The sequence below is a fragment of the Salarias fasciatus genome, chromosome 1 (genome assembly GCF_902148845.1).
Source record: "Salarias fasciatus chromosome 1, fSalaFa1.1, whole genome shotgun sequence".
In the NCBI taxonomy this organism is placed as follows: Eukaryota; Metazoa; Chordata; class Actinopteri; order Blenniiformes; family Blenniidae; genus Salarias; species Salarias fasciatus.
The window spans coordinates 13,447,174-13,459,337 of record NC_043745.1 but is presented as its reverse complement, the minus strand read 5'-3'; the positions used below and the strand labels follow the sequence as shown (position 1 = coordinate 13,459,337).

The 12,164-nt window shown below is 43.2% G+C and overlaps 1 protein-coding gene across 1 annotated transcript in view; it reads left to right on the top strand.

Annotated features, from left to right (window-relative positions):
• hcn4 (hyperpolarization activated cyclic nucleotide-gated potassium channel 4) overlaps positions 1–11,557 on the top strand; it is a 64,965-nt gene extending 53,408 nt beyond the window's left edge. The window contains exons 7-8 of the mRNA XM_030097450.1: positions 6,266–6,430; positions 8,162–11,557. Coding sequence (XP_029953310.1) covers positions 6,266–6,430; positions 8,162–10,437 — 2,441 coding nt within the window. The 3' untranslated portion in view covers positions 10,438–11,557. The remainder of the gene's footprint in view (positions 1–6,265; positions 6,431–8,161) is intronic.
• The last annotated feature ends 607 nt before the right edge of the window (positions 11,558–12,164 follow it).

Here is a 12,164-nt window from a genome sequence, read left to right as displayed (position 1 = left end):
GAAACAGGAGATGCGTTTATAGGGAAGTTAAATTGATACCCCCGCTTTTAAACCTTAGCCTTAGTTTTTGAACATTTTACTGTGATTCTCCATCTAGATTTGGAGCTAGAACACATGGTAGAGCACACAAGACCTGAGCACAGTTTTGATAGTAAAAGCACTGATACATGGCTTTGAATTTTTAATGTGTTCACTGGACTGTGTGCTTTATGTAGAGACTGCTGATGGAGGTGTGTCTCCTCCAGCAAACGGAGGTTATTGTTTGTGACACATGGTCCTTCAAGCTGGGACCCGAACACCTCAACTTTGAAGATGAGTGTATGCATGGAAACATGGGGCCTGACGTATAAACTAAACATATGTAATTCTGAGGTGAATCTTTGCAAATACTCTGCAGAAGCAAGTATTTAATTGTGATCACTGAGGGCCTTTTTTATATTAAAGGGTGACCACAATAATGGTTTAGGAAATTAACCATTAATGACTTTGTTGAACAATTGTGTCCAAAGCAGAAGAATCAAATAAAAAGGATCAAATGATCAAGTTTTTATTGATAGAAGTTTACTAAATCAGGAATGTTCCTCCTCAACATTTCAGTTTTTTCAGATTGTTCACATTTGTCTACGTCCAAAGCTTCCTGTATTGTAACATGCAGTCACCGCCTGAAAATGCAGATATTTACATCATCCTGTATCGCACTGCACGCGACTTGGCTCCCGTTTGCCCTTTCCACCCTCTCCTTGGCCTTTCTTTCACACACGCTCGTGTTCCTACATCGTCCACTTTGCGAGCTGGTGCAGGGTCTTGGGGGGTGCGTCCCTCTTCAGTAAGAGCCCGGGACACGTGCAGAGCACCGCTCCTACGTGTTGTTCTCGCCAAGGTCAGTGCACACGACGTCTCCTTTCTCCTCCCGTCCCAGAGCAACATCCAATTTTAATTGTGGCATCATTCAATTTTGATGAATGCATCGTCACTTAAGTGTTAAAAAGAAATGCTGAGAACGTGCGTTTGGCAACAACTCGCAAACTTGTGAAAATAAAAGAGCGAAACTGAACAGCAGAGCTTGTTCATTTGAGGGTTTTTTTCACAGAGCTGTACACTTGTGATTTGTTGTTTTCGCTCTTAAATGCTCGTTTTACTCCATCAAAACTGCTGCCGTGCTTTTATTCCCTGCCACTCATTTATTTAGCATCATCATGATATCATAGCTTCCCCTCAAACTGAGCAAGCAGAGCCTTGAATTATTTTGGGCTCCTCATAGATAAAAGAGGACCACACAGAAATGGGTGAACGTAGCGGCAGCAGCCGTCAGTTGGAGGGGAACACACACCCCCACTTACAGAATACACACCGAGTCTACCCCAGCTAAGCCTGTTCTATGATTTCATGCAGGATTTGGGGTGTATTGCGAGGGGTGTATTGCTTACTCACTTCTCAAAGGAGACGTGAGTAAGCAGTGGGAGTCGAGCATTCATAAATAAATTGAATGTAGCTCAGGAACCAGCCGCAGTCTGGAGCGGAGGATGTGCCGTGCAGGAGTTCACCAGTCACTCAGCTATTTGACATGCTTTATATACGATGCTGCGGTGTGTGTGGAGCCCCAAAACATTTAGCCTGACGTGAAGGAGCAAAGATCTGCGCTATTCTCACTCATCTCTGTAATTTACCCGTCTGATCGAGTTAATACAAACAAGAAGAGAAGGAGATGAATGGCAATTCTTTAAAAAAATAATCATAGTAGCAACAACAATACATTGTAGCATGGTTAGTTTTACTGCTAAAACAAACTGTAAATGTTTTTAATTTAATCTTTGATAAGTGTGTTTTAATTTAATAATTGTTAGTTTGCTTATTTGTTCTATCATAATCAAGCTGAGAATCTCCTTGACCCTCAATTTTTCCTGCAGTGTGAAAATACCATTGCATAAACACATTAATGCCAGTTGGACATGATATTCTCGCGGCTGATGGCCTTTCCTGTTGGAGAGTCACTCTGCGTGGAATTGGCTGAACCGGAGTGTTATAGGCGTTATCAAGAGAAACCAAACCTCATTGAAAAAAGAATCTTAGATGAGTGAAAATCAAATGCAAAATGTACGTGACTAAACAATAAGAACATTTCCTAGTTGAATCAGTTATTTCAATCTTTTAAATTGGACTGGTTTGTTAGATATTTCACTTTTCATTAATGTCAGGTTACATTTGCAATTTTTGAGAGATGACACAAAATATTTGTTGTATACTTTCTAAAAATCTCAACTAATGATTATTCTATTTTGAATAAAACTTACAAATTGACTTCACTCGTTTTACACATTTTCACTGCTTCGTCAGTCTCTCGTGCTTCACTCTGTTTCAGCCACACACACTCACAGCAAACACAAGTACAGAAATTGATCGACTCCCAATAGGCACAACTGGAGATTCACTGTCTTGCCCAAAGAAGGCAGGGTCGGAATGGGGTGGAACCTTCAACCGTGGGGTTGGAAGATGAAGATCAGAGCTACAGCTGGCCTTCATATCCCTTCTTATCAGAATAAATCCAGATGTCTGACGCTTCGGGGTGTGAACTTAAATCATGTGTGAGTTCAGAAAGCCTTTTCGATTGCAGCATAATAAGGATTATTCCGTCACGAACTTTGTAATATTTCTACTCGTGTATTTTAACATTGGAACTCTAAATGAAGTGTTAGAATCTAGGTAAAGTCGTTCTGAGGACAGTGTGGATCTTGGACGCTCAGAGATGCGTCTAATCTCTATTGCTGTTGTTAGCAGGTCACACCAGACACAAACACTGTCACTGGATTCTCCTTTTTTACTTGTTATGCAATGTTTGGGACTCTTTCTGGACTTGTACTGGAGTTCAGACGGCTTTGCTAAGTGTTTTCGCTGCTCTTGCCACAAAGACAGTTTGATGACGCTAGTGGGCTCGCTGCAGCTCACTCGCTCATCCTGGCAGCGTTGGCTTCGTCCAGAAAGCCACGGGACAAGAGGATTTAATGCCGAGCTGCGGCGCTCCTCTCCAGAGGGGATTACTGGAGCTGTGCTGCTGGAAATGGACCCCCAGCAGTAGCTATAGCCAGTGCTGCCCCCGCCAGCATGCACTTACAGTACACACTCAACCACGCATGTGAACACACACACACACACACACACACACACACACACGCACACACACACACACACACACACACACACACACACACACACACGCACACACATCTTAGTTTTTACTCTGTCTTCCTCAGCTCTCTCGCTAACGTGGCTTTTGTGCATTCACCCGTGCACTCTCTCTCTGTCTCTCTCTCTCTCCCTCTCACCCACAAACACGAACACACCGCGCAGAAGTTCGCTCTTATGCTTCATATACGGTACATATTTCTCACTCGCTGTCCTGTCAAATCATGCATTCTCCCTTTATCAGTTCCCCTGTCTCAATTTTCAAACCATTGCACACAATCACAGCCACTTTACACTCAATGACCAGAAGAATACAAAGTCCTCGAATGCAATCCAGTCCGGCCGCACTGAATGCAACGCCTTTAAATTGTGTGCGTAGTTTTTTTTTAATGGTTTTCATATTGACTATTTATCATAGTGAGATCTTCTTTCACATTCTGACAATGACTCTAACAAAAGGTCACAAAATGGTTGAGTGTACCATGTCCGCAGATGCAGTCTGAGATTTCAGTCATCCAGATGAGCAGCTGGGAAAGTGTGATCTCCAGTCCAGCAGATTGATCACAGCATTTTATTTTTCTCAGTCTAATGTGCAATATCTGCTTGGAATACATGCGTGTTTTGATTGCTCTCTATATTTACTTAAACGTGCAATTTAAAGCATTTTATGTCATCTAGTTGTCCAGAATAGACACAGCTGCATTTCATACACCATTAGACTTCAAAGGAATATTCTCATTCAGATTTTCGTTATTAGGTTGATGAACTCTCCTTTCATTTGTCACATTCCGAATAGTCAACCTTTTCCACCTCCACTTCCCCCGAAATAAATAGTGTACATTGTCATATTGCAGTCACCGGTGTAATTAAACTTTGCAGAGAGATCACCAGACGGCCCACAACCTTCAACGCTCTTGCCGAAATCCGGCCTTCCAGTTATATCTTGGTATTTCGTCGAGCGTCCTAGTTCATGCAGTCAAAATCAACGAAACCGCTCCCTCCTTGGGGTGAAATGGAGGTCATCCCATGGCTGATGAGCAGCATGATGTGGTAGAACGCGATACGCAGGTTTGGCTAATATGAGTGCTGCTTTAAAGGGATGAGAGAGCTGATGTGATTAGCTGTGATTGTTCCTAGCCCCTAACAAACTCGGCATCATTGACAGCATCGTTTTATCACGCACCCACACACAGCTCACTGTCATTATACCCACATGCAAATTTATAGAAGAGAAAGCTGCACATGCACGGGCATAAAGTCTGAGGGCGTTGCCGTGTTATTAATGTTAGGGGTGACACCCCCCCACCCGAATTATGGAAAACCATTGTTGTGAACGGTTGTCTTTCATTAAATGGTGAAAATTAAGGATACGACTGTTTTAGAGGCCAGTCCACCAGCAGAATTTTTTTGTAACCTTGTGAGTCTGCCATGTGGCCCGTGGGCCAAAATCACAAGTACAAATACAAGTATAAAGCTTCTAATGCAAATATATTATGTGATTTCTGTCTGATTTCTCTTCAAAAATTCAAATTAGGCTGTTGACCCTCGAATGTTGACCTGAAGTTGGCACCAGTGTGCTGCACATGTGTCACTCTGGCATCGGCCCACATTGTAGCAGGAGGCTCTCCATGTGTGTAAACATGAAAACAAACATCTGATAATGCAAAATGAAAGCAATGGACAGCAGTAGAACTGACTGAGATTTCTTGAAGTAATTATGTTGAAATATTATTCAAAATGTAGCTCTGATGGATGCAAGAGGACGGAGGAATGTGCATCTGGAAGAAAATTTTGCATGCGTGCATGTGTGTGCATGCACCAACGTGCATGCGTGTGTGTTTCTGAGATAGAGGAAATCAAACACCATTCAGGAGATTAAATGAAAGCTTAAGAGAAATGAAATGAGGGAAGGTGAGGAAACACACTCACAAATACTATATGTGTGAATCACTTCTTTACATTGCCTGCCTGTATATTCAAGTACTGCTTATATACAGGCAATATTGCATTATGTGCACGCTTGGATATGCTTTGTATATAAAGTGAAAAATAAATAAATCAGTGGCATGTTTGGCACATATGTAGTCCTTTCACCACCCTTTGTGTATTCCCACAGATTTACTGTCCCACTTGCAAGCACATGCAGCGTCTGCATGCAGTACAGACACAGTTGCACCTGCACTCCCGGCGTGCGTGCCTGAACTTGGCAGCAGCGCAGCTTGTTAAAGAGAGCATTGTTTTTCTGGCATAGCAGGGCTGGCAGACCCATAAGCTTTGAATATGACATTCGGGGCTGCACAATTTCCTGTGCTTTATCACATTGTAAGTTATATTGGCCACAGGAAATCAATTATTTATGTTAGACAAAATTAGATATTAGCAGGGAATAAAACAACATGCAGGTATTTGTTGAATGAATGAAAAGTTGTTTCTATTCAACATATAAAACATGATTTTCTGCAGCAGTTTCTTCTGAAATGGTTGTAAAATTGGCTTTTTTACTTTAGGTGTGTTTCAGTTTATGCAATAACTTCTGTTTAAAAAGTGATTGACAAATACATTGCTTTGGAAATATCAAACATTTCGTGTGGCAGTTTAAATCATTTATCGAATGTTGAGAGGTAGTGACGTAAAGAACAGTTTTATTTTTAATAATATTTTCAAGCTAAATCACCATTGCTGAAAAGAAGGTTTTCATGATTAACTTTGAATAAAAAATCATGAAAAAAAAAACTTCAGTCTCAACATTACAAAGTCTTAAAAATATATTTCTATTTACCATAGTCTTTTTCGTGTGTTTTACATGATTCATTCAGTTTAGGGTTTTGGAGTGCTGGAGCTGATACCAGCTAAAAATGGTTGAACAATCTGGACACAGTCAGGGTGTCACTCACTTTCACATTTGAGGCAAATGCATGTTTAAGACTGAAAAGAATCCAGAACATCTGGAGAAAACCCACAAGTATTTTATTACCTATTGTACATTTTACAACATTAAGCAGATGCCTAATAGTCACACAATAAATATAAACATCGGAGAATTCGGGACTTTCATCACTTCATAAATGTGCCTGTTTTGTTGCAGAGATTTGTTTGCTGACACGGGGCAGAAGGACGGCCAGCGTCCGAGCTGATACGTACTGCCGCCTGTACTCTCTGTCTGTGGACAACTTCAACGAAGTACTGGAGGAGTATCCCATGATGAGAAGAGCCTTCGAGACTGTTGCCCTGGACAGGCTGGATCGCATTGGTGAGAAATGCCCCTTAGTTATTATTTCCACTCAAGCCACTGTGCAAAAGGAAACAAAAACATTTGAAGGCAGTGAAATTCATTGAAAAAGCTGCTTGACGACAAAAGGAGCAAACACATTTCAAGACTTAACTGGAGCCTTTGGACAGAACTTAAAGGCTGTAAAAATGTTCTCACTGATACTCTGTGAGTGAAATTACTTTCAAAGTCATCTGCATATAAACATGCAGATTGAGCTCTGGTTTTGAAATCCCGGCGTGACTCCTCTTACGCATACAATTGATATTCTCTCCATATCCATCACTGTTCCCAGGCTCAGCCTGGGCAGATGAAAAATTCACAATGAAAGGCTTGCCTGTATCATCACTCAGCCATCGCTGCATGCTCTGTTTTATCCTCAGCTATGTTTAGAATAGAAGATAGAGAAATTGCTTTAGGGGGTCTCTTTGTAGAAAATGGCTGCTTTGAAAAGATGTGGTGGGCTGATAGTAATAATTCTGTGAGATGGTCTCGGGCATATGTCCTTTCTCCCCGGTTTGATGCTCACGCACACCCTTCTCCCCTAATAAAGTGACACACAGCAGTGAATCACAAATTAATTACTGTCTTGATGGACTTTGTGCAATCTGATTGGATGTGTGTGAGTGGTAAAGGGTCAGGTGGTGCCAGGTCAGACTGGATATGGATACAATACCTCACAGAAACACCTCAACTAATCTGCCACCAGTCATGATAGAAAATGGAGAGATTGATCTCAGCCTAATTGCATTTACAATATCTTTGGATTTCACAGCCTTTTGTTAACACTAAATTGAAAATGGCACTGGTGTGAATTAACCCCGTCATTGCTAGTGTGACCATTCAGCAATGATTAATAGCCTTTCAGGTCAGGGTCGTATGCATTTCTTATGGAGGGTGGGCGAATAGTTGGTGTGCCTGTCATTGTGACGTAGCTTTAACTTGTCTCATTGACCTTGTTCCTTTCTTTCTTGAGTTGAAAGCGATAGAGTGTTTGTCAACTAAAAATAGTCAGTGAGTCCATTTCTTCCATCTGACATTCCCGCATTACGTTGTCTTCATCATGAATTTGTTTGACTTATTCATGTTTTTACAGTTGAGTAGAAAAAAATGGCTGCTGGATGATCACATGCTCTGAAGATGTTTCTTTTTGTATAGACAACCAATAACAGTTTGAAAATATGTCCCTAGAGAGACTGTAGTGATAGGGAGCTTTTTGCAGCCCGGACTGAACCAACAACAGAGAGTACATTATTTGGTTTGCTTTTTGTTCCTGTTACTGTGGGAGTTATAAAACAACTTAGTCAAACACACACTGGCTACACTTAAGGCTGTGATGAATCCTGAGTTTCTTTCTCTGGGTTATCTTAAACTCCTTTTTTTCTTTTTTTCCCATTTTTCCACTTGTAATTCCTGGCTACACCATGTTGTTCTTTCATAATTACCTTTATGGTTCTTCTCGTTCTAACATATCCTATTGGAAAGTCCTGCTGGAAAATTGGATGAATGTTGGTACACTCAAATGACAACCTGCTTATATCTTCCTGTTACCTATTATTTAAATGTGGTTTTAAGTGCCTTTCTCTTTGTGAAGCACCTTTAATTGCCTTGTGTATGGTGCATGTAAAATCTGTGATGTTTCTAATTTTTTCTGGTTTTTCTCTTCCTTTTTTTTCTCTGTTTTTGTGTTTGTCTTCATGTGTGCATTTAAAGGCAAGAAAAACTCCATCCTGCAGCACAAGGTGCAGCACGACCTCAGCTCTGGTGTACTCAACTACCAGGAGAACGAGATCATCCAGCAGATTGTGCAGCATGACAGGGACATGGCCACCTGCGCCCACCTCCTGCAAAACGCCCCACCACAGACGCCTCCTTCGCCTACCCCTGTCATCTGGGCCCCCCTCATCCAGGCTCCTTTACAGGCAGCAGCTGCCACAACTTCAGTAGCCATTGCTCTGACACACCATCCTCACCTTCCACCAACACTCTTCAGACCTCCGGTTTCTGTTTTGGGTTCCCTGAAGGACCCTCCAAGTCGATTCAAGAAGTTCCACACATTTGCTCCTTCATCCACAGTCCCTGGCTCTGCTGGGAACTCTCCATCTAGCACACCTTCTAAACTGCGCACTGGGGTTGACATGCCATTGCTGGCCTCTTTTCGGGCCCAGCATATGGCATCGGGTTCAGCATCGGCTGGCTCAAGCCAGCAAGCCTCAGGTGGTGGAGTGGAGCGTGGACCTGGTGGAGCTGGGTCTGGCTCAAGTGGAGCAGTTCCCTCTGTCTTCCCCTTCAGTCCGTACTCATCCTCTGGTTCACCCTCCTCGAGTATGGCCCAGCTACACCCACAGCCACAGCATCAGCAACCCTTTCGCTCCAGCACCCCACCTCTGTCAAACCTCTTTCATCAAGACGCTATAAGTGGAAGCACAGGCTCAGGACTGAGTGGAGGGGCAGTTGGCGCCTGCGGAGGTGCTGCAGGGTGGTCTTCAGGTGGAGCGGTGGGAGGCTCTTTTGAAGGAGCCACAGGTGGGGATGCTGCTTGGGCTGGAGAGGACTTTACAACTGGAGTGACAGAAGTCAGTCCTCGGGGGAGCTTTGGGTTGGGAGGGACTGCCGGTGGATCAGTTGCGGGGATCTCAGGGGAAACCATAGGAACTTCAAATGAAGGATTAATCGGTGCTGCTTGTAGCAAAGTAGCAAGTGGTGCATCAGGTGGAGCAGGTGTTGGTGTAAGCTGTGGGTCAGTGTCAGATATAGCAAGGAGATCTAAGGAAGGAGCGTCTAGAGGATCAATTAGACGAACATCTGGAGGACAAAGTGCTGGAGAATCATTCAGAGGGATAACCACTGGAGGATCTTTGGGTATGACTTCTGATGGATGCAGTGGAGCCTCATGTGGCACGTTTGAAGGACTATCGGGTGATTTAACAGGAAGAAACCCTGGGGGGTCATTGGGAAGGGCTTCCAGTGGATCAACAACCAGCCATATAGCAGGAGGTTCAAGTGGGCCAGGGGGAGGGGCGATTGGAGGACAAATCAGCCGACCAATAGGAGGCACAGGAGGGAGCCATATAGCAGGGTCGACAGCCAGCCAGTCTGTCGGGGCTTCTGGTGGATTTACTGCTGGACTGATTAGTTCTTCCCGTTGTCAGAGTCCTATATCCACTGGTTCATCTAGTCCTCTGCCTGGTCAACATCTCCCAAACCAGCCACCCCCCAAGCCCCCACAAGTGGCTCCTCTGCAGCAATTTGCTGGTGGAGGCAGGACTACTCCTGGTTTAAATCTCTTCCAGTCCCCCCCACATGGCTCTCCATCTTCAAGCAGAGGGCAGCACACTCAGCCGCCTGCTGAGGGCTCTCCATCTTCCCTCAGCCAATTTAGCCTGGCAGGCCTCCAGTCTGGCTGCTTGCCTCACCAGATGTCATTGGAGAGGTCTGCCTTAGCTTCGTTGGCTCAGTATGGTTCAGCAAACGCCTCTCCCTGCCTTACTCCTGTGGCGCCCAGTCCCACGATTCAAAGTCCAGTGACAGGGAGAACTTTCCACTACGGCGACCCTTCCAGTGCCACAGGATCCCACAGTTCCTTGCTCATGCCTCAGTCTTCTCTCCCCTCACAGCTTCCCAGCCAGCCACACACAGCAGGTAGAGAGTCTCCTCTGGGACGTTTTTCTGAAGATCTCAAGCTTTTATCCAGCTCACATCCATCTCTGCCCCAGGAGGTCGCGCAGGCCTTAGGTCACCAAACTCCTCACTCATCTGTGGAAACTGGATTTTGCCCCTCGCCGTTTTCTTCACCTACTCTTGTGCCGAAACCCTGTAGCTCAGTGCCAGGACACATGACTCCTCCAATTCAGATGTCTCCGGGGCACTCTCATCAGACTCGGTCCCCCGGGGCCTCCCCAGCCTTGCCTCTACGTCGGGGCTCTGCTGCCTACTCATCAGATCTAGAACCTCAAACTGTCCGCTCTAAACTCCCTTCCAATTTGTGAGGATTAATCACACCCTCCTTTGCTCCTCAGAAATGAAACACATGAACTATCTCCATTTGTGGCATTCTTTTCTGTCTTCACTGTGTTCCACCTCTCATTTTACAAAGATTTTAAATTTACTGTGATTCAAAAGACACTTTATGGATAACTCAGAGCTCTAGAATACTCTATATTTATTTTTTTCTTTGTCCTTTTTTATTCATACATACTGTGTATAGTTAGAGATATATATTAAATGATAAGTGAATTATGGGACTGGGAGGGTGTGAAATTGTTCTCCATTGAAAGGACAGTTGTTTTCTTTATTTCTATAACTATGCCAAATTCATCTGGTGATTTTTGAGAGGCTAATTCAATGGACTACACAATAATACTCTTTTATTGCAGGAACCTATGCACTAATACCTGCATGTATAAAGGATTTTTGTGTTTCAAAAAATATCTGAATTTTTAGCTCAAAGAACATGCTTCGGGACAGGCTGACTCTTATACCATATCTTTTGGGATCACATATTGTTGGTCCTTAAATGTATCTATTAGATTGTACTTATTTATTCTCTGTATAAACTTTTCAAGACCTTGGGAGACTGAGAGAGATTTTCGGAAACCAAAAAGATTTTTCCTGTGGGATAGTAATTCACCTCCTCTCGGCCCATCTTTCCTTATTTTATACCACTCTATCATATTAATAATGTTTTATTAAGCAGAGGCAGAGGGATTTAGCCAGCTACCCTCCATCTCATTATTGAGACATAACAGTGTGCGAGCGACAAGATTTCTGCAGAGTTCTGAACCATGCCGTAACAAGCTCACTTTGTCTTCCAAGCTCATGCCGCTAAAATGTGTAGAAAGCATGTGTTGTTGTTTTTTTTTTTCTTTCTCCCTGACTGTGTACAACTGTTACGGTGTGAGTGCCAGTGAGAATCAGTGTGAATCAGAGGAACAGTCAAATGCAAAGCAAGACTTTTCCATAGGCTGATTAAAAGGATGTTTGCTTTTCGGCGTTAAAACTCAAACTTCCACAAACCGCAGCTTGCGTGATGAATTGAGTTGCACCAGTACTTCTCAACAGAAGAAAAAAAAATTATGAAAGAGCCCCAAAACTGCACTCAGTCATTTTGAAAAACAGTACATGAAGTCTACAAGCTGGTCTATCCAAAAATGGGCTGCAACTGATTTTGAATTTGTGCTATGGTTCTTCTACTCTGACTGTGTTTCCTCGTTGAAAGACAGTGGTGACTTTCAGATGCTGAATGTATATACACGAATTGTTGCTCCAAGTAAGTACTGTAGTGACTCTATGCTAGATGCACTGAAGACTCACTTCCCCAGGGGGGTTAAGAGACTGTTCCATATCAGAAAAGGTCACTGATTCAATACCTTTGACAGACATTTTCATCAGCAGCCATTTCTGCTTCCAAAGTATCCTTTAGCAAGACAGTAAACTGCTTGCAAGCAATCCCGAAAACCTAACTCATAAAAGACCTAAATTGCCTGATATAGTCAGTCAGTTTATTTATACTTGCTAAAGAAGATGCTGCTCTGCATTTGCACTGATATTGTGACATTGAGGGAAATTGTGCAATGTACAAGATCACACTCTAGTATGATACATTCACCTGAGCTAATAATGTGAACAGCAGCATATCAGATGTTGGGCACACAAACCTTCGACAAGTTTGAAGACTATCCCAAATGAAATTTCTGCATTCAGTTCTCCTCAGTTA